General features: G+C 43.0%; 1 protein-coding gene across 3 annotated transcripts in view; it reads left to right on the top strand.

Annotated features, from left to right (window-relative positions):
- Positions 1-277: 277 nt before the first annotated feature.
- LOC123999298 (glutamate receptor 3-like) overlaps positions 278-27,815 on the top strand; it is a 124,907-nt gene continuing 97,369 nt past the window's right edge. For all 3 annotated transcript variants that reach the window (XR_006832424.1, XM_046304909.1, XM_046304910.1), the window contains exons 1-2: positions 278-751; positions 1,288-1,446. Coding sequence is in view for 2 of the 3 variants with exons in the window: in XM_046304909.1 (XP_046160865.1) it covers positions 664-751; positions 1,288-1,446 (247 nt within the window). In the remaining variant the exon portion in view is untranslated. The remainder of the gene's footprint in view (positions 752-1,287; positions 1,447-27,815) is intronic.

Here is a 27,815-nt window from a genome sequence, read left to right on the forward strand (position 1 = left end):
CATGTCTTCAGGAATATCTCCAGAGACCAATTACACAGGAGATGAAATAAATGGTCACCAATTTGCCTGGCATCCATTTAATTTAACTGTCATATATTTAGGAAAATCACATAGCCTAATGCTTATTTTTTCATATAGAATAATTACATCTTCACCAGATATGCTATAGAACATGCACCAAAGAATACCAAAAATGTCACTTTCCCTCAACTAGCCCACTTGACTACAGAGTAGATACCATGATATCTGGACTCGCTTTGTCTGTGCACCATGCAGACAAACACTGTATAGCTGTGTCCGAGCTGATTCTTCCCAGCCCACATGTCTGCAGTGGCGGCATGGCGAGGATGCTGTTATAATTCAACGTCAGATCAAGTATAATCAACGTCCCCCTGCTGGCTCAATTGGATCCTTATTCACAAAAATATAATCTTCTCGCTCCGCAACCATCTTTGAGAAAGTCTGTGCCCTTTTTCTCAACGGAAGAAGATTCGCTCTGCTGCAGTTCGGCTCGCAGTTCAATGTATGTCACTCGTAGTCCACAGTGAGAGGCTGAGAGCTCCTTGCACATCTGGCGGATTTTCTCTGCGAATAGGCTTGTGTACCTACATGGTTTCCCTATATCAGATTCGTTTGAGGAGTTAAATTCAGAGGTCTGATAAAATGGGCCATCGCATAATAGCGACTGTCCTTTTTTGTGTGTGGCTTTTTGGTAAATCGCATGGAGCGTTTCCAAACCAGATAAATATAGGTAAGTTATATTTGAAATTACTCAAATGTTTTTTCTTTAGCCTAAAAAGAAAACGAGATAAATGTACATTAAAAGCTTGTGTGGTGTTGACTTCATTTGCACTGATTATTATTTGCATAATTCATTGTCAAGTTCATCAGTCATACCCTAAAGAGAGGTAGCAGACTAGCTATGACAAACAATGCGTTTAAGAGTGGGGGGAGGGTAAAATAAATCACCAAAAGTTTCACATACTTGCCTATTTAAGTATCTTCATGCAGAACTTTCCACCCCTTCACTGGCCAGTATAGATTTGACATTAATAAATGAATCACAGTATAATTAATTGGTTGATGTTTATTCTAGATTAAGCGACGTTCATCCATTTAGTAATGTGAAATACCTTGGTGCGTAAAATAGGACTGATCATTTGTCGTCAGTGATAGAAAATAAATTATAAGGGATGATATTGATGTCATACTATGTTTTCATGAAACGGAATAAGAGGAACTAACCTATGCAATTCTTCCCATTCTCCTCTCCTCTTTCGTTTATAGGTGGGCTTTTTATGCGCTCTACAGTGCAGGAGCACAGCGCCTTCAGGTTCGCTGTTCAGCTGTATAATACCAATCAGAATGTGACGGAGAAACCTTTCCATCTCAATTATAATGTAGACAACCTCGAATCCTCCAACAGCTTCTCCGTCACACATGCGTGTGAGTACCACGACACTAAATGATAGCAATATATTTCATTTAATTAACGACACATATGGAGGCCACTGCCCCCCGTCCCCCCGTCCCCCTCAATGTATTATGAGCGGCTACTGCACCGACTGGGGGCTAGATCCACAGTGGCATTGGCTTGACGCCTATGTAATTTATTACATTGATTGTAGGCGAATTGCTATAGCATTAGAAGACGATCATCCCACACATGTCTTCTGAGCTGTCATTGCACATGGCTTTGCTGATGGTAGGGTATAGGGTTGGGTCAAATTGATGAGAACAATTCCAGAAAAACACAATGAAAACCGCATGAAAACATTACATTACTGTTGTGTATCAATGTCAGCGTTATGAGTTTTTAAGTGGCATAGTTATTTCAGAGCCTGAGGATATACCGCTTATTTTAAGCTGGAGTAATTGTTAAAGATTCAAAATATGGTTGATCTTTTATAGTTTATCTGTTAATTCTTTCCTGTCCTGATATACTATCTTTTGTATGCAAAAAAACTTTTTTCACACCACTATGATTGTCAAAGAAAGTTGGACTATTATACAAGACCCAGTTCCTTTCAGATGAAGCCGTGGATATTCCAAAGAGGTGGTTGTTGCAGCAATTGCTGTATAGCCTAATAATCAAAATGACAGATTCAGTTGTCTGTTATAGGACTTTTTACCTACACTGTAGTAGATATAAATGATATTTTGTTTTGTCATGCACAGTACACTAGTCAAGTGTGTACGTTAAGAGCATTTAAAAAGAAGAGGTTAGGGTCAGCCAAGTCTACACTGAATTGAGAAACATTATGTCTAAACTGCATAGCTGCTATCTTGACACACAAAGCACAATGGTACACAGGTACACATGTTGAATGTATACGAAGACACGCAGTAAACTTGTCATGTCTGTCTATAGCTGGGATATTTCACAAAAGACTTGGAAATAATGTCATTGAGAATATCACAGTTATCATCTGTAGGAAATGCTTATCGATCCTTTGGATACTATTCAACAGAGGTTGCTGTTGTTCTGTTGGAAAACTGTATGTTAATATTTCTCTGAAATGACAATTCCACATTCCTCTGGCAAAGATGCTTCTCTCTACCTTGTGTTGTAGCTGTGGTATAAAAAAAGTTAATGAATGGCACTTGACAGTGTTATATCTCCTCTCTTAGTTGCTGTTCACTTGGGGCACTATTGTAAGGTCACGGCGATAGGCTTGTAATGAGGGTGCACATGAATAAGCCTGCAGTGCATCCCACTGTTGGGCTTTATTTAACACCCCCATCTCCGGTTACATCATTTTGCTATAGCCTACGCTGTAAGTTGTTGAATTTACTTTGTACCAATTCCATTTACTGTGACTGTGAGGATAGCTTTGGTAAAATCATTTTCCTCTCTTAGATTTGTCGAATGAATTCTCATTCATTTCTGGAACTGACTACTTAATTTGATTGCCGGGGTGGAGAAATTGACCTATAATTGGAGTGGATGGATGGCTTTTAGATATTTCAGGATTCATGAAATGTCTCCAGTTGCTATAGTGATCAATATGACAGAATATGGATATCTGCCACATGATTGACAAGCAGGTATGAGCCTTTCTGCCAAGCAAAGCTAAGTAAAGTAAACATGTGCTCTGTGCACATTTCAGTTGCACATTTTTCCCATTGTGATTAGATGCAGTATTTGCTGTTTCTAGTTTGAGTAAATGTAATGTTTTAAATTCAAAGAGGAGCCAATGCCATCCTCAGTTTGATGCTAGCTAGCTATCCCAAGAAAAAACGTGTTTTGCTTCAGTATTGTATTGCAGTGTTTATTGAAGACAATAACCTATAGATTGCTTTTCTTTATTTCTTAACTTAAATAAATCTATGTATCTGTTTGCTTATCTAATATTCGACATGTTGGAGTGTATTCTGATGTCAGGTCTTTGCATTTGTTTTTGTCGAATGGCATGCGATGGGACCCTCTGGTTCATTCTAGATGAGAATGGTTGTGGACAGAGAGTGGGCTTCCAAAATCGTACTGACTTCCTCTGGCAGCATTGGATGTGTCTGGGAGCCACAGGGACTGTCAGAAGCACTCTTTTGGCATGTTAACTTTTCACTAACTGTACTTCTCCAAGGATGAGGCAGACTATTCAAATATGTGTCAGCAAACAGAATTAGCCACTCAGATGGTAGTGTAACTCAATAAAGAGAAAAAATATGAGGAAATCTGTAGCTTGTTGGATGCCTTTCCGGGCTCATCTATTAAAGTGCAATACCATCTCTCATTGCGATGATTTTGTAGTTACAAATTGACATTTGTCCTTCTGTGTGGTTTTTGTGTATTGTGGTATTTCCATTTGTTAAAAACCATGTCTGTTAATGGCATGACACAACAGACAATCAGAAGGGAACATTATAAGTCGGACTTCCACGAAGCCTTCATAAAGCACTCATAACACCACCAGTGCCATGATATAATACAAATCTGTTTATGTCACTTTCCCTTTGAAATTGACATCAGAAGAAGAAGAGGGGGAAAATAGATGAGTAGCCAACTTGGATAACCTTTGACTTTGACCAGAGAGGCTACAAAGCCTGACATTTCAATGTGTAGCACTTTAATAATATTCATGTTTTTCACATTTATTCAATTCGAGCCTTCATGTATGTATTTCTAAATTACTGGCCAATTGAAGATTAAAATACATTTATTTTACATACAGTGCTTTGAACTGTATTTCTATATTTTAATTGCTAATTGGATTACAATTGCGCATAATGATGTTTTTTCACTTTTTCAACTTTTGTGTCTTACTGTAATTTTCCATCTATTTAGCATTAGAGGGCAGATATGGAGAAAAGTTACCTCATCAGACACTAACATTGTTGGACAATAACACAGTTACTATTATTTATTATTCACACTTTTTAATGTCAGATGAAATGATCAAATGGATGATATGTATATACAGTGCATTCGGAAAGTATTCAGACCCCTTCACTTTTACACATTTTGTCACGTTAAAGACTTATTCTCAAATTGATTAAATCATTTTTTCTCTCTCATCAATCTACTAACAATACCCCGTCATGCCAAAACCAAAACGGTGTTTTAGAAATGTTTGCAAAGGCATTAAAAATAAAAAACTGATATCACATTTACATAAGTATTCAAACTCTTTACTCAGTACTTTGTTGAAGCACCTTTGGCAGCGATTACATCCTTGTGTCTTCTTGGGTATTACACTACAAGCTTGGCAGACCTGTATTTGGGGAGTTTCTCCCAGTTTCTCCCATTTCCCCCATCTCTGCAGATCTTCTCGAGCTCTGTCAGGTTGGATGGGGACCTTCACTGCACAGCTATTTTCTGGTCTCTCCAGAAATGTTAGATCGGGTTCAAGTCCAGGCTCTGGCTGGACCACTCAAGGATATTCCCGAAGCCACTCCTGCATTGTCTTGGCTGTGTGCTTAGAGTCATTGTCCTGTTGGAAGGTGAACCTTCGCCCCAGTCTGAGGTCCTGAGCGCTCTGGAGCAGGTTTTCATCAAGAGTCTCTGTACTTTTCTCTGTTCATCTTTCCTTCCATCCTGACTAGTCTCCCAGTCCCTGCCACTGAAAAACATCTCCACAGCATGATGCTGCCACCACCATGCTTCACCGTAGGGATGGTGCCAGGTTTCCTCCCGACGTGATGCTTGGCTTTTAGGCCAAAGAGTTCCTCATGGGCAGAGTCCTTTAGGTGCGTTTTTGCAAACTCCAAGCGGGCTATCATGTGCCTTTTACTGAGGAGTGGTTTTCGTCTGGCCACTCTACCATAAAGGCCTGATTGGTGGAATGATACAGAGATGGTTGTCCATCTGGAAGATTCTTCCATCTCCACAGAGGAACTCTGGAGCTCTGTAAGAGTGACCATCGGGTTCTTGGTCACCTCCCTGACCAAGTCCCTTCTCTCCCGATTGCTCAGTTTTGCCAGGTGACCAGCTCTAGGAAGAGTCTTGGTGGTCCAAACTTCTTCCATTTAAGAATGATGGAGGCCACTGTGTTCTTGGTGACCTTCAATGCTGCAGAAATGTTTTGGTACCCTTCCCCAGATCTGTGCCTCTACACAATCCTGTCTCGGAGCTCTATGAACAATTCCTTAGACCTCATGGTTTGGTTTATGCTCTGACACGCACTGTCAACTGTGAGACCATATATATAGAAAGGTGTGTGCCTTTCCAAATCATGTCCAATCAAGTGAATTTACCACAGGTGGACTCCAATAAAGTTGTAGAAACATCTAAAGTGTGATCAATGGAAACAAGATGCACCTGAGCTCAATTTCTTGTCTCACAAAGGGACTGAATACTTATGTAAATCAGGTATTTCTGTTTTTTTAAATGTTTTTAAAAAACGGGTTTTGCTTTGTCATTATGGGGTATTCAAATCAAATCAAATCAATCAAATCAAAGTTTATTTGTCACGTGCGCCGAAAACAACAGGTGTTGTTACAGTGAAATGCTTACTTACATGCTCTAACCAATAGTGCAAAAAAGGTGTTAGGTGAACAATAGCGAGACTATAAATTAACGAGGCTACATACAGACACTGGTTAGTCAGCTGATCGAGGTAGTATGTACATGTAGATATGGTTAAAGTGACTATGCATATATGATGAACAGAGAGTAGCCGTAGCGTTAAAGAGGGGTTGGCGGGTGGTGGGTGGTGGGTGGCAGGACACAATGCAGATAGCCCGGTTAGCCAATGTGCGGGAGCACTGGTTGGTGTGTCCAATTGAGGTAGTATGTACATGAATGTATAGTTAAAGTAACCCTAACCCTATGCATATAGGTTAAACAGAGAGTAGCAGCAGCGTAAAAAGAAGGGTTGGGGGAGGCACACAATGCAAATAATCCAGGTAGCCATTTGATTACCTGTTCAGTAGTCTTTATGGCTTGGGGGTAAAAACTGTTCAGAAGCCTTTTTTTCCAAGACCGCTTGCCATGCGGTAGTAGAGAGAACAGTCTATGACTGGGGTGGCTGGGGTCTTTGACAATTTTTAGGGCCTTCCTCTGACACCTCCTGGTGTAGAGGTCCTGGATGGCAGGCAGCTTAGTCCCAGTGATGTACTGGGCCGTACGCACTACCCTCTGTAGTGCCTTGCGTTCAGAGGCCAAGCAATTGCCGTACCAGGCAGTGATGCAACCAGTCAGGATGCTCTCGATGTTGCAGCTGTAGAACCTTTTGAGGATTCCAGGACCCATGCCAAATCTTTTTAGTCTCCTGAGGGGGAATAGGCTTTGTCGTGCCCTCTTCACGACGGTCTTGGTGGGTTTGGACCATTCTAGTTTGTTGTTGATGTGGACACCGAGGAACTTGAAGCTCTCAACCTGCTCCACTACAGCCCCGTTGATGAGAATGGGGGCGTGCTCGGCCCTCTTTTCCTGTAGTCCATAATCATCTCCTTAGTCTTGGTTACGTTGAGGGATAGCTTATTATTCTGGCACCACACGGCCAGGTCTCTGTCCTCCTCCCTATAGGCTGTCTCGTCTTTTTCGTTGATCAGGCCTACCACTGTTGTGTCGTGTGCAAACTTAATGATGGTGTTGGAGTTGTGATTGGCCATGCAGCCGTGGGTGAACAGGGAGTACAGGAGGGGACTGAGCACGCACCCCTGTGGAGCTCCAGTGTTGAGGATCAGCGTGGCAGATGTGTTGCTACCTACCTTCACCACCTGGGGGTGGCCCATCAGGAAGTCTAGGATGCAGTTGCAGAGGGATGTGTTTAGTCCCAGGATCCTTAGCTTAGTGATGAGCTTTGAGGGTACTATGGTGTTGAACGCTGAGCTGTAGTCAATGAATAACATTCTCACATAAGTCTTCCTTTTGTCCAGGTGGGAAAGGGCAGTGTGGAGTGCAATAGAGATTGCATCATCTGTGGATCTGTTTGGGCGGTATACAAATTGGAGTGGGTCTAGGGTTTCTGGGATAATGGTGTTGATGTGAGCCATTCCCAGCCTTTCAAAGCACTTCATGGCTACGGACATGTGTGCCATGGGTCTGTAGTCATTTTAATTGTACCTTTATTTAAACTAGGCAAGTCAGTTAAGAACAAATTCTTATTTTCAATGACGGCCTAGGAACAGTGGGTAAACTGCCTTGTTCAGGGGCAGAATGACAGATTTGTACCTTGTCAGCTCGGGGATTTGAACTTGCAACCTTTCGTTTACTAGTCCAACGCTAAACACTAGGCTACCCTGCCGCGTTCTTGGGCACAGGGACTATGGTGGTCTGCTTGAAACATGTTGTTTTTACAGACTCAGTCAGGGACATGTTGAAAATGTCAGTGAAGACACCTGCCAGTTGGTCAGCACATGCCCGGAGCACACGTCCTGGTAATCCTTCTGGCCCCGCAGCCTTGTGTATGTTGACCTCTTTAAAGGTCTTACTCACATCGGCTACGGAGAGCGTGATCACACAGTCATCCGGAACAGCTGATGCTCTCATGCATGCCTCAGTGTTGCTTGCCCCGAAGCGAGCATAGAAGTGATTTAGCTCGTCTGGTAGGTTCATGTCACTGGGCAGCTCGCGGCTGTGCTTCCCTCTGTAGTGTAGATTGATGAGATCGATGAGGATTTATTTATTTTTAATCAATTTTAGAATAAGGATGTAACGTAACAAAATCTGGGAAAAGTGAAGTGGTCTGAATACTTTCCGAATGTACTGTATGTTCTTTCATCGCAGAAGATACTCTTTATTCTCTCACCTCAGCCTCAGCCTCACTTGATAATAATGTGGGATGGTATGTGGATCTGCTGCTACTCATTCTTTAGTGCATTCTCATGCTTCCTCAAAACATCTGCATAACAGATGGATATTCAGTTTGAAGATTGAACATAGCAGATGTCTCCTACTTAACGAAAATAGAAAATGATTTTTTCTATTCAAGAGTACTGGAACATGTAAGACCGGATTGTATGCATCATGTTAAAAGTGGGGACAATGCTAACAAAACAACCATCTCAGTTGGTGGAAAACGAGTTGCATTATTCAAATTATTTTCAAAGGATTTTATCTAGTGAGAAAAGTTATGTGGTGTCTCACTACACACACAAATAAGGGTTCCTCAAGGGTTCTTTGGGAAGGGGGATGGTTCTATGTGGAACCATACTGACCCAAAGAACCCTTTGAGCCCTTTAATGGTTCTTTTCAGTTCAAAAAGGTTATCTATTTTAGTGAACGATAAAATGTAGGTGCGGTGGCTCATTCAAATATTTTAGGGCGTAGATTTCATACAGCTCTTTTTGTTCAATTGTGAGAGTGTTATTCCCGTTGATCTAATCTGATGTGTTATGCTTTTACATGGCCAGTGACAATGTATTTCGAAAGACTTGAGAACCGTTGACAAAGTGAGTAGTTCTCAATTCTCTCCTTGGGGACCCATAGCCGTTCCAGAGCTAGCACACCTGATTCAACTTCTTAATAAACACAATAATAAAACCTATGGAATTTTAACAATAGAGTATAATATGGCTATAAAACCAGAATTTAAAAAACTGTATGGTTCTAAAAAATAACTTTTTCTCTAGAACCATTCTCCATAAAGGTTATAAAAATAATCATAAAAAAGGGCTCTATATGCAGTAGCCCCAAAAAGTGTTCTTACCTTAGTGGAACCCTTTTTTTGTTCTATATAGAACCTTTTTTAATGGTTATTTATAGAACTTTAGGAAAGGGTTATTTATAGTACCATACAGGTTCCATTTCGAACCAATTTAATATGGTTCTTAATAGAACCTTAAACAAAAAGGTTCCATAAAGCACCACAAAGGGTTCCATTATGGTTACAAGTCAAATAACCTTTATTTTGCACTATATACTGTAGAACTATATGTTTTTAGTGTGTATAGAGGGTGCTATAATTTCTTGATGTTAGATATTATTTTGTCAATTGCAATTTTTGTGATTTGTGGTTGTCTTTGGAGACTGTGTATCTTAAAAAAGGCACATCCATCTACAAAGGGTTAAATCAATGTCTTTGAATCACATGACCGAGTCAGGCGATGTACGTATAGATAAAAAATAAAAAAGAGCCATAACGTGTAAAGACTTCTCGATTAGGAAGAAGTGGCAGTTAGACATGGGCTGTGATTAGAATAACGTCCGTTACCCTGGTTGGGTCAGGATGTAATGATAGTCACAAATCCCCATCGGCCATTACTGTGTTATTGGCTGAGAAGATCAATAGGCTGAAGGCCACAGGACAAGACAGCAGTGTTTGGTGTAGTGTGTTGTGCTACACTGTGTTGGTGTGAGGAGATCAGCTCTCACTGCCCATATCATTCTCTCAACATCTCCGGATGTGTGACAGAACATAATTAATTTCACTAGAGCTTTTTATTATCTCAGAGTGTTGGCTACAGTTCTCTCAGAAAAATATGAGCCCCAGAGAGTTTGACCCATATTGCTGTACGGTACAACACCAACCTACAGACAAGTGTACACAGATAAACATATACAGTTGAAGTCGGAAGTTTACATACTCTTAGGTTGGAGTCATTAAAACTAGTTTACATACTCTTAGGTTGGAGTCATTAAAACTAGTTTACATACTCTTAGGTTGGAGTCATTAAAACGCGTTATTCAACTACAAACTATCACTTTGTCAAGTCGGTTAGGTCGTCTACTTTGTGCATGACACAGGTAATTTTTCCAACAATTGTTTACAGACAGATTATTTCACTTATATTTCACTGTATCACAATTCCAGTGGGTAAGAAGTTTACATACACTAAGTTGACTGTGCCTTTAAACAGCTTGGAAAATTCAATAAAATGAGAAGCTTCTGATAGGCTAATTGACATAATTTGAGTCAATTGGAGGTGTACCTGTGGATGTATTTCAAGGCCTACCTTCACACTCAGTGCCTCTTTGCTTGACATCATGGGAAAATCAAAGGAAATCAGCCAAGACCTCCACAAGTCTGGTTCATACTTGGGAGCAATTTCCAAACGGCTGAAGGTACCACGTTCATCTGTACAAACAAGAGTACGCAAGTATAAACACAATGAGACCGCGCAGCCGTCATACCGCTCAGGAAGGAGACGTGTTCTGTCTCCTAGAGATGAACGTACTTTGGTGCAAAAAGTGCAAATCAATCCCAGAACAACAGCAAAGGACCTTGTGAAGATGCTGGAGGAAACAGGTACAAAGTATCTATATCCACAGTAAAACGAGTCCTATATCGACATAACCTGAAAGGCCGCTCAGCAAGGAAGAAGCCACTGCTCCAAAACCGCCATAAAAAAGACCGACTACAGTTTGCAACTACACCTTTTTCTCCCTGAGTATTCATTACATGAATCTTATACAAATCTGTTCATATTCACCCGAGGAAGAATACAACAGCTTTTTTTCGGACAAGCGAGCACTTATATATATGGTCATTTTCACGGCTTCATTCATTCATAGAATGTTTGGGAATGACGTACAGTAAGGCATTTGTGAAGATTCTATAGCAATAGAGCAGCCATGCGTTTGGACAATTCATAGATATTGCAGTAAATAAAACCTAATAACAACACCTGTCTTGTGCAGGACCAGAGTCTACACAGACTGGTTTGCCATAGCCAATCAGAGCTACACTAGATCTATTTTAGATCGTATTCGCCAAAAGCTACAAAATACACCTGAATGGATTTCTGCAAATATGTAAATACACCGGGAGTCCTCTTGCATTTGGGAACTTCACATTCCTACAGATCAAACAGCCTTGAAATGGTAGCTTCTCTCCCTTAGTTGCCTATGCACAACATGTAATGCTAGCCAGTGTGAGATAAGCTAAACTCTAACTAGGGAACGTTAGATAAACCCTCTCAAACCATTTCAGCTAGTTGGCCATCAAAATTGCACTGATAAACGATGGGGAATAGTAGCCAGCTTATTTAATTTTTTTGTTGCACTGCATGGATCACAGGTGCTGTTGAATGCAGCATTGCTGAATGGTGCACTCAAAATGTATTGTAGTTGAGTTGTCAGCCCAGGTTACTGCTCAAATGTTGCTGTAATAGGCCTACTTGTTTCTCCTTTGCATGGTGTTTTGTTTTCTGGTTATTCATTGTCAAGCTTTAAAAACCGAAGCCAGACTGCAACATTTTAGTAGCCTAGCTAGGACTATAGCATGTGTCTGTCTGTACACTTTCCCTCTGCTGCACGCTGTAAACAAGACACATGAAGGCAGCGCAATTGAAGTTGAATTCACCTATACAAGCAGTAAAACATGGCACCGACAGACATGGCAGCTCTGCTTCTAGCTCCTAAGGAACTTTGTTGTATTTTGTTTTTTTTGTGTGTTATTTCTTACATTATTAGTCTAGAACGTTTCTTAATGTTATTACATACAGCCGCAAATAACTTTTGGAATTCAGAGCGGTGGTAACTCACCAACATTACAACCAGAAATTCGACTTCCCTGAATTGGATCCTTTGTTCATACCCCTCAGGGCAATTTTACTTATCCCAGAGGCTTCTCCAAGATGCCGCTGGCGGAGAAGAGGTATTCAGAGTGGACTTTTAGCGCGACTCAGGAAAAGTGCACAGCATCCACCACTTCTGAATATTTTACTCGCTAATGTTCAGTCCCTGGACAATAAAGTAGACGACCTCAGGGCAAGGATCTCCTTCAATAGAGACACAAGGGACATTAACATACTCTGTTTCACTGAATCATCTCTCTCTCCAGACATCTCTCTCTCTCCGGAATCATCTCTCTCTCCCTGTCCGTACAGCCAGCTGGGTTCTCAGTACACCGCGCAGACAGGAATAAAGAACTCTCCGGGAAGAAGAAAGGCAGTAGTGTATGTTTCATGATTAACTACTCATGGTGTGATTGTGATAGCGTACGGGAACTCAAGTCCTTTTGTTCATCCAATCTAGAATATCTCACAATCAAATGACAACTTTTTTACCTCCCAAGAGAATCTCATCGGTTATAGTCACAGATGTGTACATTCCCCCTCAAGCCGATACTACAACAGCCCTCAAGGAACTACACTGGACTTTGTGCAAACTGGAAACCACATATTCTGAAGGCACATTTATTCTAGCTGGGGATTTTAACAAAGCAAATTTGTCTAAAATTCTACCGAAGTTCTATCAATACATTGTCTGTAGTACTCGCGCTACAAAAACTCTGAACCATTGTTACTCTGATGGCTACAAGGCCTGCCCCCGCTCTCCCTTCGGCAAATCAGATCACGACTCCATTCTGCTCCTCCCTTCCTATAGGCAGAAACTAAAATAGGACGTACCCGTGCTAAGGTCTATTCAACGCTGGTCTGACCAATCAGAATTTATGTATCAAGATTGTTTTGATCAGGTGGACTGCGATATGTTCCAGTTTACCTCTGAGAATAACATTGACATATACACGGTGACTGAGTTCATCAGGAAGTGTATAGGGGATGTTGATCCCACGGTCACTATTAAAACCTACCCAAACTAGAAACCGCGGAGAGATGGCAGCATTTGCACAAATCTGAAAGTGCGAATCACCGCATTTAACCACAGAAAGGTGACTGGGAATATGTTGAATACAAACAGTGTAATTATTCCCTCCGTAAGTCAATCAAACATTAAAATGTAAGTATAGAGACAAAGTGGAGTCGCAATTCAACGGCTCAGACACAAAACATATGTCGCCAGGTCTACAGACCATCATGGAATACAAAGGGAAAACCAGCCACATCGCGGACATCAACGTCTTGCTCCCGGACAAGCTAAACACCTTCTTTGCCCACTTTGAGGGTAACACAGTGCCACCGACATGGTCAGCTCCCAATAACTGTGGGCTGTCGTTCTCCATGGCCGACGTAAGTAAGACATTTAAGCGTGTTAACCCTCGCAAGGCTGACGGCCCAGACGATATTCCTAGCCGCGTCCTCAGAGCATGCCCAAACCAGCTGGCTGGAGTGTTTATGGACATATTCAATATCTCCCTATACCAGTCTGCTGTCCCCACTGGCTTCAAGATGTCCAGCATTGTTCCTGTACCCAAGAAAGCAAAAGTAACTGAACTAAATGACTATAGCACTCACTTCTGTCATCATGAAGTGCTTTGAGAGACTAGTTAAGGATCATATCACCATCACCTTACCTGACACCCTAGACCCACTTCAATTAGCATAGCGCCCCAATAGATCCACAGATGATGCAATCACCATTGCACTGCACACTGCTTTATCCCATCTGGACAAGAGGAATACCTCTGTAAGAATGCTGTTCATTGACTATAGCTCAGCCTTCAACACCATATAGTACCCTCCAAGCTCATCATTAAGCTTGGGTCTGAACCTTGCCCTGTTCAACTGGGTCCTGGACTTTCTGACGGGCCGCCCCCCAGGTGGTGAGGGTAGGAAACAACACCTTCACTTCGCTGTTCCTCAACACAGTGGCCCAAATACTACTGTACTTTAGTCAATGCCACTCTGACATTGTTCGTCCTAATATTTAGATACTTCTTAATTCCATTCTTTTACTTTTAAATTTGTGTTTATTGTTGTGAATTGTTAGATACTACTCCACTGTTGGAGCTAGAAACACAAGCATTTCATTACACCCGCAATAACATCTGCTAATAACATCTGCTATGTGTATGTGACCAATAAAATGTTATTTGATTTGACAAGGGTGCGTGCTCAGCCCCCTCATGTACTACCTGCTCACCCATGACTCCATGGCCGCGCACACCTCCAACTCAATCATCAAGTTTGCAGATGAGACAGCCTACAGGGAGGAGGTGAGGGCCATGGCGGAGTGGTGCCAGAAAAAGAACCTCTCCCTCAACGTCAACAAAACGAAGGAGCTGATTGTGGACTTCAGGACACAACAGAGAGAGCACACCACTATTCACATCTACTGGACCGCAGTTGAGAAGGTGTAGAACTTCAATTCCTCGGCGTACACATCACTTACAATCTGAAATGGTCCACCCACACAGACAGTGTGGTGAAGAAGGCGCGACAGATTTGTGTGTATTGTTGTGAATTGTTAGATACTACTGCACTGTTGGAGCTAGGAGCACAAGCCTTCACTATACCCGCAATAACATCTGCTAAATATGTGTATGTGACCAATAAGATTTGATTTGATTTGATCAGACTGTAAAACTGTTGACTAATTTATACTCACTTGTGTGTCTTGTTCGGCCCACTGTGTTTGATATGTGCGCTAGCCTATTAGCCACGTTATGATTGGCTTTTGATCATTGCCCTAGCTAGTTTGTATTGGCATTCCCAGCCTTAGTTACTGTTGTCTGTTTTGGTTCAAAATATTGAGTCATTGAAACTGAAACAGTGCATCCTTTTTGGGTGGAGGCAGCAAACAATATTTTGCAATATTTTTTAGACTACCAAAAAATTGGAACTGTACTGGTGTATTATATTAATCATACATCGAACTGCATTCATCTATTCTGCCAACAATGTGTCAAGTTCTGACCTTAGTTCTTTTGTTATGTCTTTGTTTTAGGTTGGTCAGGGCATGAGTTGGGGTGGGTTGTCTATGTACGTTTTTCTATGTTGTGTTTTCTGTTTGGCCTGGTATGGTTCTCAATCAGAGGCAGGTGTCAGTAGTTGTCTCTGATTGAGAATCATACTTAGGGAGCCTTTTCCCACCTGTGTGGTGTAGGTGATTGTTTCCTTTTCCCACCTGTGTGGTGTAGGTGATTGTTTCCTTTTCCCACCTGTGTGGTGTAGGTGATTGTTTCATTTTCCCACCTGTGTGGTGTAGGTGATTGTTTCCTTTTCCCACCTGTGTGGTGTAGGTGATTGTTTCCTGTGTGGTGTAGGTGATTGTTTCCTTTTCCCACCTGTGTGGTGTAGGTGATTGTTTCCTTTTCCCACCTGTTTCCCACCTGTGTGGTGTAGGTGATTGTTTCCTTTTCCCACCTGTGTGGTGTAGGTGATTGTTTCCTTTTCCCACCTGTGTGGTGTAGGTGATTGTTTCCTTTTCCCACCTGTGTGGTGTAGGTGATTGTTTCCTTTTCCCACCTGTGTGGTGTAGGTGATTGTTTCCTTTTCCCACCTGTGTGGTGTAGGTGATTGTTTCCTTTTCCCACCTGTGTGGTGTAGGTGATTGTTTCCTTTTCCCACCTGTGTGGTGTAGGTGATTGTTTCCTTTTCCCACCTGTGTGGTGTAGGTGATTGTTTCCTTTTCCCACCTGTGTGGTGTAGGTGATTGTTTCCTTTTCCCATCTGTGTGGTGTAGGTGATTGTTTCCTTTTCCCACCTGTGTGGTGTAGGTGATTGTTTCCTTTTCCCATCTGTGTGGTGTAGGTGATTGTTTCCTTTTCCCACCTGTGTGGTGTAGGTGATTGTTTCCTTTTCCCACCTGTGTGGTGTAGGTGATTGTTTCCTTTTCCCACCTGTGTGGTGTAGGTGATTGTTTCCTTTTCCCATCTGTGTGGTGTAGGTGATTGTTTCCTTTTCCCACCTGTGTGGTGTAGGTGATTGTTTCCTTTTCCCACCTGTGTGGTGTAGGTGATTGTTTCCTTTTCCCATCTGTGTGGTGTAGGTGATTGTTTCCTTTTTCCACCTGTGTGGTGTAGGTGATTGTTTCCTTTTCCACCTGTGTGGTGTAGGTGATTGTTTCCTTTTCCCACCTGTGTGGTGTAGGTGATTGTTTCCTTTTCCCACCTGTGTGGTGTAGGTGATTGTTTCCTTTTCCCACCTGTGTGGTGTAGGTGATTGTTTCCTTTTCCCACCTGTGTGGTGTAGGTGATTGTTTCCTTTTCCCACCTGTGTGGTGTGGGTGATTGTTTCCTTTTCCCACCTGTGTGGTGTAGGTGATTGTTTCCTTTTCCCACCTGTGTGGTGTAGGTGATTGTTTCCTTTTCCCACCTGTGTGGTGTAGGTGATTGTTTCCTTTTCCCACCTGTGTGGTGTAGGTGATTGTTTCCCCCACCTGTGTGGTGTAGGTGATTGTTTCCTTTTCCCACCTGTGTGGTGTAGGTGATTGTTTCCTTTTCCCACCTGTGTGGTGTAGGTGATTGTTTCCTTTTCCCACCTGTGTGGTGTAGGTGATTGTTTCCCACCTGTTTGTAGGTGATTGTTTCCACCTGTGTGGTGTAGGTGATTGTTTCCTTTTCCCACCTGTGTGGTGTAGGTGATTGTTTCCTTTTCCCACCTGTGTGATGATGTTTCCTTTTCCCACCTGTGTGGTGTAGGTGATTGTTTCCTTTTCCCACCTGTGTGGTGTAGGTGATTGTTTCCTTTTCCCACCTGTGTGGTGTAGGTGATTGTTTCCTTTTCCCACCTGTGTGGTGTAGGTGATTGATGTGTGGTGTAGGTGATTGTTTCCTTTTCCCACCTGTGTGGTGTAGGTGATTGTTTCCTTTTCCCACCTGTGTGGTGTAGGTGATTGTTTCCTTTTCCCACCTGTGTGGTGTAGGTGATTGTTTCCTTTTCCCACCTGTGTGGTGTAGGTGATTGTTTCCTTTTCCCACCTGTGTGGTGTAGGTGATTGTTTCCTTTTCCCACCTGTGTGGTGTAGGTGATTGTTTCCTGTGTGGTGTAGGTGATTGTTTCCTTTTCCCACCTGTGTGGTGTAGGTGATTGTTTCCTTTTCCCACCTTGTGGTGTAGGTGATTGTTTCTTTTCCCACCTGTGTGGTGTAGGTGATGATTGTTTCCTTTTCCCACCTGTGTGGTGTAGGTGATTGTTTCCTTTTCCCACCTGTGTGGTGTAGGTGATTGTTTCCTTTTCCCACCTGTGTGGTGTAGGTGATTGTTTCCTTTTCCCATCTGTGTGGTGTAGGTGATTGTTTCCTTTTCCCACCTGTGTGGTGTAGGTGATTGTTTCCTTTTCCCATCTGTGTGGTGTAGGTGATTGTTTCCTTTTCCCATCTGTGTGGTGTAGGTGATTGTTTCCTTTTCCCACCTGTGTGGTGTAGGTGATTGTTTCCTTTTCCCATCTGTGTGGTGTAGGTGATTGTTTCCTTTTCCCACCTGTGTGGTGTAGGTGATTGTTTCCTTTTCCCACCTGTGTGGTGTAGGTGATTGTTTCCTTTTCCCACCTGTGTGTAGGTGATGTTTCCTTTTCCCACCTGGTGATTGTTTCCTTTTCCCACCTGTGTGGTGTAGGTGATTGTTTCCTTTTCCCACCTGTGTGGTGTAGGTGATTGTTTCCTTTTCCCACCTGTGTGGTGTAGGTGATTGTTTCCTTTTCCCACCTGTGTGGTGTAGGTGATTGTTTCCTTTTCCCACCTGTGTGGTGTAGGTGATTGTTTCCTTTTCCCACCTGTGTGGTGTAGGTGATTGTTTCCTTTTCCCACCTGTGTGGTGTAGGTGATTGTTTCCTTTTCCCACCTGTGTGGTGTAGGTGATTGTTTCCTTTTCCCACCTGTGTGGTGTAGGTGATTGTTTCCTTTTCCCACCTGTGTGGTGTAGGTGATTGTACCTGTGTGAGGTGATTGTTTCCTTTTCCCACCTGTGTGGTGTAGGTGATTGTTTCCTTTTCCCACCTGTGTGGTGTAGGTGATTGTTTCCTTTTCCCACCTGTGTGGTGTAGGTGATTGTTTCCTTTTCCCATCTGTGTGGTGTAGGTGATTGTTTCCTTTTCCCATCTGTGTGGTGTAGGTGATTGTTTCCTTTTCCCATCTGTGTGGTGTAGGTGATTGTTTCCTTTTCCCACCTGTGTGGTGTAGGTGGTGTAGGTGATTGTTTCCTTTTCCCATCTGTGTGGTGTAGGTGATTGTTTCCTTTTCCCATCTGTGTGGTGTAGGTGATTGTTTCCTTTTCCCACCTGTGTGGTGTAGGTGATTGTTTCCTTTTCCCACCTGTGTGGTGTAGGTGATTGTTTCCTTTTCCCACCTGTGTGGTGTAGGTGATTGTTTCCTTTTCCCATCTGTTGGTGTAGGTGATTGTTTCCTTTTCCCACCTGTGTGGTGTAGGTGATTGTTTCCTTTTCCCACCTGTGTGGTGTAGGTGATTGTTTCCTTTTCCCAGTGTGGTGTAGGTGATTGTTTCCTTTTCCCACCTGTGTGGTGTAGGTGATTGTTTCCTTTTCCCACCTGTGTGGTGTAGGTGATTGTTTCCTTTTCCCACCTGTGTGGTGTAGGTGATTGTTTCCTGTGTGGTGTAGGTGATTGTTTCCTTTTCCCACCTGTGTGGTGTAGGTGATTGTTTCCTTTTCCCATCTGTGTGGTGTAGGTGATTGTTTCCTTTTCCCACCTGTGTGGTGTAGGTGATTGTTTCCTTTTCCCACCTGTGTGGTGTAGGTGATTGTTTCCTTTTCCCATCTGTGTGGTGTAGGTGATTGTTTCCTTTTCCCACCTGTGTGGTGTAGGTGATTGTTTCCTTTTCCCACCTGTGTGGTGTAGGTGATTGTTTCCTGTTTTGTTGTTTGTGTCACCATTCAGGACTGTTTCGGTTTTCGTTTCCATTCACTTTGTTATTTTTGTATTGAGTCGTGTTCAGTTATTATTAAAGTATCATGGACACTTACCACGCTGCATATTGGTCCGATCCTTGCTACTCCTCCTCAGAAGAGGAAGAGGAAAGCTGTCACACAATGCCTTACTGTACGTCATGGAATTTTGAGTCAAATATAATATTTTATAAAAACCTCTTATGAAGTTGGTTTTGAAGCATAAACTGGGAATTAGATTCTTTTTTTAATACAAAGTAGTTAAAACGCTGTCAATTCCACATTTAGGCTGAGATCAAGACAGGGAGGAGGGAGAGGGAGACACTGAGTCACAGTGGAATGGAAGTTTAGATGTGCTGTAGTGAGGGTGGACAGTGGACATGAATCAAGTATATCTGGAAAGTGGCAAGTCTATGTGGAATTCCAGGTTAGCACTAGTGGAACTGGGTTAGTAGCCACCATACATTTACATCAGCAAGTTTTTATTATAATCACACCACTTTGTCAGTTAGATTGAAATAAGTAGAGACAAACCAAAGCTATTGTCTTGGTATAATGTACAAACACTTTACAGGCTCATGGCTGACAGTGCATCTGGCACTAAAAGGAGGAATAGTCCCAAGCAGCTCTGTGAATATATACTATAAACACAGTAAAAAGCCACATCACTTATCTTTTAGAACTTACTCTATACCCAATATCTAAAGTAAAAGCTGCAGGGTTTTCATGTACCACAATTTCTTCTGAGTTACACTTCTATTTGATCATGTTATTATAGCAGTATATTATTTATATAGTGTCGGAAAGCAGCTCCTAATCTCTCCCTGCCCTGCATATGACTCAACCAGCACAGTGCTGTTAAAGCACCTTAACGCGCTATCATAGAGGACATACAGCAATGAGCAGTCCCACTGAAGCACCAATACCAGCAGTACCATCTGATTGTCATCTGCTCGAGGTGTTATCAATAACATTACATCAGACTGATGATTAATGGCTGAAACAACATCAGTGATTTGATTATCAGTCAGCTGGGGTGTTGGACGGAGCGCAGAGAGAGATCTGATTACAGTGTGACATCCTCTGGAATTAGAACACTGATGCTAAACCACCGTTAGGCCTGACATTGGACAATTCTGAAATAAACCATTCCAATGGAGTGTCTGTGGTACCCATCCCCTCAGAAATAACATTCATTGAGTCATTTTTCAGCGAAAATCAAAGGCATGCAATGACGTTCTTTGAGCACAGTTCTCTGATCTGTAAAGCACGTAGAGTGCATTCAGAAAGTATTGAGACCCCTTTACCTTTTCCATATTTTGTTATGTTACAGACTTACTCTAAAATTGATACAATAGTTTTTTCCCCCTCATCAATCTACACCCAGTAACCAATAATGACAAAGCAAAAACAGGTTTTTAGATTTTTTTAAAATGTATTAAATATCACAGTTACATAAGTATTCAGACCCTTTACTCAGTACATTGTTGAAGCACCTTTGGCAGTGATTACAGCCTTGAATCTTATTGGGTATGAGGCTACAAGCTTGGCAAACCTGTATTTCTGGAGTTTCTGCCATTCTTCTCTGCAGATCCTTTCAAGCTTTGTCAGGTTGGATGGGGAGCGTTTCTGCACAGCTATTTTCAGGTCTCGATCTGGTTCAAGTCCAGGCTCTGGCTGGGCCACTCAAGGACATTGAGACTTGTCCTGAAGCCACTCCTGCATTTTCTTGGCTATGTGCTTAGGGTAGTTGTCCTGTTGGAAGGTGAACCTTTGCCCCAGACTGAGGTCCTGAGAGCTCTGGAGCATGTTTTCATCAAGGATCTCTCTGTACTTTGCTCTGTACAACTTTCCCTCGATCCTGACTAGTCATTTCCTCCAGAAATTATGCTTGGCATTCAGGCCAAAGAGTTCAATCTTGGTTTCATCAGATCAGGGAATCTTGTTTTCATGGTCCGTTAGGTGCCTTTTGGCAAACTCCAATCAGGCTGTCATGTGCCTTTTACTGAGGATTGGCTTCCATCTTGCCACTCCTGGAGATGGAAGGTTCTCCCATCTCCACAGAGGAACTCTGGAGCTGTCAGAGTGACCATCGGGTTCTTGGTCACCTCCCTGACCAAGGCACTTCTCCCGATTGCTCAGTTTGGCCATGTGGCCAGTTCTAGGAAGTGTCTTGGTGGTTCCAAACTTCTTCCATTTAAGAATGATGGAGGCCGCTGTGTTCTTGGTGGCCTTCAATGCTGCAGAAATGTTTCGGTACCCTTACCCAGATTTGTGCCTTGACAAAATCCTGTCTCGGAGCTCTACAGACAATTCCATGGCTTGATTTTTGCTCTGACATGCATCGTCAATGGTGGGACCTTATATAGACAGGTGTGTGCCTTTCCAAATCATGTCCAATCAAGTTGTAGAAACATCTCAAGGATGATCAATGGAAACAGAATGCACCTGAGCTGAATTTCGTGTCTCATAGCAAAGGGTTTGAATACTAAGGTATTTCAGTTTTGTAAATGTTATAAATTTACAAAAAAAAATGAAAACCTGTTTTTGCTTTGTCATTATGGAGTATCATGTGTAGAATGATGAGGATTATTTTTGTCATCCATTTTAGAGTAAGGCTGTAACTTTAACCAAAATTTGGAAAAAGTCAAGGGGACTGAATACTTTCCGAATGCACTGTATCTCCATGGCCATATGGAGGTGTTTGTCACTAGCTGAGCATGGCCATGGGCATAGCTCAAGGACAATAACATAGCTCAAGGGTCATGTTTGAACTCCACCTGGCTTCAGTTTTATAGAGGCAGCATTGCGGTTTAGCAGCACAGGGACAACACAATGCCAGTACCACACCATCTCCTCCTCTTTAACTGCCCTGGGTACCTGTGAGAGGGAGTTTGTGCCATGAGATTAAACACAACAAAATACTAGCTACATGTGGAGTTATTTAGAGGTTTATAAGGGTTGAGAGATTGGGGATGAGAGAGAGAATAGTGGGGATGCCAATTGATATACTGATAGAAAATATCTTTGGTGCTGTTAACACTACAACCCATTGGGAGGAAGAAGGAATGTTCTGTACATTTTGTTCATTCAGAGGAATGTGTATTTTGTTTATAATCCTTTACTGCCTGGATCTGTGTGATATTTCCTCTTGGTTCATAGAGGATGGTGGCCAATCTGCAGTCTACATCTAGTGGAGAATAGATGGTAATGAGATACAGCTCAATCCATTCTGTTCACTGGAGGGCAAATTCAACAAACTGCATATTTTATACCAATATCAAAAGACACACTTAGAGTGAACCTGAGCATGGAGGTTGCTGTCAAAGACATATTTGTCTTTTGAAATGTAGAATGTTTTTTTAAACAGTAGTTTGGTGGTCTTGTAATTCTATTTAAAACATCTTACCTCCAGCCTTGGTATACTCTTGACCAGAGACTATCTTGTGTCTCCTCTCAAGAGTTAGTCTAGTTTGATTATTTATCTATCGCTTGGATCTCCCGTTCCAGCAATTGCTGTTTTGGCCCAGAAAAACAGGAACCCATGGAAACACTCATTCCCTGCAACAGCATGCCCTATATAAGATATAGATCAGACATACCAGGGATCACGATGGGTCAACTGCATTCAAATTCCTTTTACAATATCGCAGAGAGAGCACAGCAGCTGCTGTGCCTTTTTTATCCAATAGAATGGTTTGGAGGAAAATTGGATGTCTTCAATCTAATGTCAATTATTCTCCCAGCTCTGTGAGAGCAGGGGTTTTCCAGATAGGGGATTTAAGTCCCATTGCTTCTCTGAGTGCTGCTCATTTTTGCAGACAACCTCATGAATGATGGACCAGCACTGGGGACCAGTGTCGTCAAATAGGTTGACCCCAGAGAATTGCAGCCTCCATAGAATGTCTGGCTCTCTCACCTGGAACCAGACTCATTTAGGATCTGATTTGATGGCAGAGTAGGAAGTGTATTTACAGACCGCAGATAATAATCTTAGAATATATCATTAATTCATTTAATCAGAACCAGGTCAGAGTGGTGGAACCTATTGTAAGATGTAATTATTTATATAGATAGAACCTTCCTTCCACAGTATACCATGCTCATTGACTTTCAATCTGCTCAGTGAGAAACACTGTAATGATATTTTTAGCAAACAAATAAGTAGAGCATGCTTGAATTAGTAATGGTCAAGAATTTGTCCTTGTGGAATGATGATTTTCAATGGTCTGGACCAGTTCACGGTGACAGTCCTTGACCCATATAGAATGAAGATGGATAAACAACAGTTCCCTTGAGGCACAGGGGTATCTAGTGGAGAGTAATGTGACAGTATGTCTCTCTTCTTTTTTCCCCCCCTCTGTTTCATTTGAAAGTTGACAAAGTACCCTCTGAATTTGGGGATCACTCGGACGGACTGAGAAACTTTCCCAAAATGTGTCCTTTTTTTATGATGTACTGACAAAAATGTCTGAATTTCTAGCCACTAAAGCCAGAGCTTTGTTAGTCTGGATGCCTTGCCTCAGGTTGGCAAGCATTCCTCTCAAATTTTGTCATGGGGTTATCATTTGATAGCTTAAAAAAATACAGGAGCTTAAAAAAATACTAAAGAATCTGTTCTGACTGAAAATCCTCAAGTGGAACATGGATTTCTCTATAGCACAATGTGTGTGAGCAAACACCAGTCAACACATGCTATATGTATACCCTAAGGTGTTTACTTGACAACGGTGAGCATATTTGAATTATTTTGAGTCCTTCCATGAATGCCTTGCAAGCCAATCCAAATGGATGTCCACAGTTTGTTCAAACTTTACCATGGACACGTGGTAAAAACATGGCACTGGAAGGAATAGCAGCTGTTTTACGAGCTCCTGACCAATTGTGCTATTTTGTATATTTTTTATGCAGATCTGAACAGTTTTTGTATATAATGTTTCCGCCTTTGTTTCCTATGACCAAAAAGCTTCTGTACATCAAAACAGCTATCACTAACCTCAATAGGGATGAGGACTATTTCAATGAGTCGGAGATGAAGGACATATTGATTATCCCGGACCAGGCCCATATACTGGACACTCAGAGAAGGAGGAGACAGCGCTATAGAGGTCGACGAGACTATCAATCAATCAAATTGATTTATAAAGCCCTTCTTTACATCAGCTGATGTCACAAAGTGCTGTACAGAAACCCAGCCTAAAACCCCAAACAGCAATTAATGTAGGTGTAGAAGCACGTCGGAGAGTGGATAAACCTCCTCTACCTTCTGTTCTATTGGCGAACGTGCAATCACTGGAGAATAAACTGAACGAGCTCTGTTCGAGACAATCCCATCAATGTGATCTGAGTCGTGGCTGAACAAGGACATGGAAAATATATATCTAGCTGTTTTTTTCTATACATCGGCAGGACAGAACGGCAGTGTCGGGCAAGCTCGGGGGGGGGGGGGGGGGGTCACTTTGTAAACAACAGCTGGTGCGCAATCTCTGATATTAAGGAAGTCTTGAGGATCTGCTTGCCTGAGTCTCCTTATGAAAAGCTATAGACCATACTATTTACCAAGAGAGTTTTCATCTATATTTTTCGTAGCTGTCTATTTACCACCACAAACCGATGCTGGCACTAAGACCGCACTCAAAGAGCTGTATAGGGCCATAAGGAAACAATAAAATGCTCACCCAGATACGGCACTCCTAGTGTCTGGTGATTTTAATGCAGGAAAACTGAAATCCTTTCTACCAGCAGGCCAGCTGTGCAACTAGAGGCAGAAAAACTCTAGATCACCTTTACTCCACACACAGAGATGCATACAATACTGTTGCTTGCCCTCAATTTGGCAAATCTGACCATAACTTTATCCTCCTGATTCATGCTTTCAAGAAAAAACTCAAACAGGAAGTACCAGTGATGCGCTCAATACGGAAGTGGTACGATGAAGTGGATGCTAAGCTACAGAACTGTTTCGCTAACACAGACTGGAATATATTCCGGCATTCATCCGATGGCATTGAGGAATTTACCACATCAGTCACGGGCTTCATTAATAAGTGCATCAACGACATCATCCCCACAGTGACCGTGTGTACATATCTCAACCAGAAGCCATGGATTACAGGCAACATCCACATTGAGCTAACGGCTAGAGCTGCCGCTTTCAAGGAGCGGGACACTAATCCAGACTTTTATAAGAAATCTCTCTTTACAGACGAACCATCAAACAGGCAAAGCTTCAATACAGGACCAAGATCGAATCCTCCTACACCGGCTCTGACACTCGTCGGATGTGACAGGGCTTGCAAACTATCACAGATTACAAAGGGAAACCCATCCCGAGCTGTCCAGTGATGTGATCATACCAGACAAGCTAAATGGCTTCTATGCTCGTTTCGAGGCAAGCAACATTGAACCATGCATGAGAGCACCAGCTGTTCCGGATGACTGTGTAATCACGCTTTCCATAGCCGATGTGAGTAAGACCTTTAAACAGGTTAACGTTCACATGGCCGCAGGGCCAGACGGATTACCAGGACGCATATTCAGAGTGTGTGCTGACCAGCTGACAAGTGTCTTCAATGCCATTTTCAACCTTTCCCTGACCTAGTCTGTAATACCTACAGGTTTCAAGCAAACCACCATAGTCCATGTGCCCAAGAACACCAGGGTAACCAGTCTAAATAGCTATCACCCCATAGCACTCACATCTGTAGCCATGAAATGCTTTGAAAGGCTGGTCATGCACTCCAAGCTTATCAACGCCATCATCCCAGACACCCTGGAACCACTCCAATTCGCATACCGTCATGTCCGCCATGCTGACGCTCAACACGGAGGCCCCTCAGGTGTTCGTGCTTGGTCCCCTCCTGTACTCCTGGTTCACCCACGACTGTTTGGCCGCACACGACTCCAATGCCATCATTAAGTTTGCAGACTACATGACTGTGGTAAGCCTGATCACCGACTGAGATGAGAGAGCCTACAGGGAGGAGGTCAGAGACTTGGCAGTGTGGTGCCAGGACAACAACCTCTCCCTCAACATCATCAAGACAAAGGAGCTGATCGTGGATTCAAAAATACGGAGGGCCAAGCACACCCACATTCACATGGACTGGGGTGTAGTGGAATGGGTCGAGAGCTCCAAGTTCCCTCTGTGTCCACATCACTAACGACCTATCATGGTCCAAACACACCGATACAGTTGTGAAGAGGGCACGACAGCACTTCTTTCCCCTCACAAGGGTGTAAATATTTGGCATGGGCCCTCTGATCCTCAAAAAGTTATTCAGCTGCACCATTGAGAGCATCTTGACTGGCTGCATTACCACTTGGTATGGCAACTGCTTGGCATGTGAAGCTACAAAGGGTAGTGCATACGACCCAGTACATCACTGGTACATCACTGGGGCCGAGCTCTAAGAATCCAGCCACTCATGTCATAGACTGTTCTCTCTGCTACCACACGGCAAGCGGTACCAGAGACCTAAGTCTGGGACCAAAGGGCTCTTTAACAGCTTCTACCCGAACAGTTAATCAAATAGTTACCCAGACTATTTGCATTGACCCTCTTTTTGATGTATTTTTTGCACTGACATTCTTGCACTGGCTCAATGCACACTCACTGGACCCTACCCACACACTCACTGGACCCTACCCACACACTCACTGGACCCTACCCACACACTCACTGGACCCTACCCACACACTCACTGGACCCTACCCACACACTCACTGGACCCTACCACACTGGACCCTACCCACACACTCACTGGACCCTACCCACACACTCACTGGACCCTACCCACATACTCACTGGACCCTACCCACACACTCACTAGACCCTACCCACACACTCACTGGACCCTACCCACACACTCACTGGACCCTACCCACACACTCACTGGACCCTACCCACACACTCACTGGACCCTACCCACACACTCACTGGACCCTACCCACACACTCACTGGACCCTACCCACACACTCACTGGACCCTACCCACACACTCACTGGACCCTACCCACACACTCACTGGACCCTACCCACACACTCACACATACTACACAGACACTCCAAGACACAAATACAGTACACACACACACAAACACACTCACTGGACCCTACCCACACACTCACACATACTACACAGACACTCCACGACACAAATACAGTACACACACACACAAACACACTCACTGGACCCTACCCACACACTCACACATACCACACAGACACTCCACGACACAAATACAGTACACACACACACAAACACACTCACTGGACCCTACCCACACACTCACACATACTACACAGACACTCCACGACACAAATACAGTACACACACACACAAACACACTCACTGGACCCTACCCACACACTCACACATACTACACAGACACTCCAAGACACAAATACAGTACACACACACACAAACACACTCACTGGACCCTACCCACACACTCACACATACTACACAGACACTCCACGACACAAATACAGTACACACACACACAAACACACTCACTGGACCCTACCCACACACTCACACATACTACACAGACACTCCAAGACACAAATACAGTACACACACACACAAACACACTCACTGGACCCTACCCACACACTCACACATACTACACAGACACTCCACGACACAAATACAGTACACACACACACAAACACACTCACTGGACCCTACCCACACACTCACACATACTACACAGACACTCCAAGACACAAATACAGTACACACACACACAAACACACTCACTGGACCCTACCCAAACACTCACACATACTACACAGACACTCCACGACACAAATACAGTACACACACACACAAACACACTCACTGGACCCTACCCACACACTCACACATACTACACAGACACTCCACGACACAAATACAGTACACACACACACAAACACACTCACTGGACCCTACCCACACACTCACACATACTACACAGAC

This window comes from Oncorhynchus gorbuscha, linkage group LG16 (genome assembly GCF_021184085.1).
Source record: "Oncorhynchus gorbuscha isolate QuinsamMale2020 ecotype Even-year linkage group LG16, OgorEven_v1.0, whole genome shotgun sequence".
Taxonomy (NCBI): Eukaryota; Metazoa; Chordata; class Actinopteri; order Salmoniformes; family Salmonidae; genus Oncorhynchus; species Oncorhynchus gorbuscha.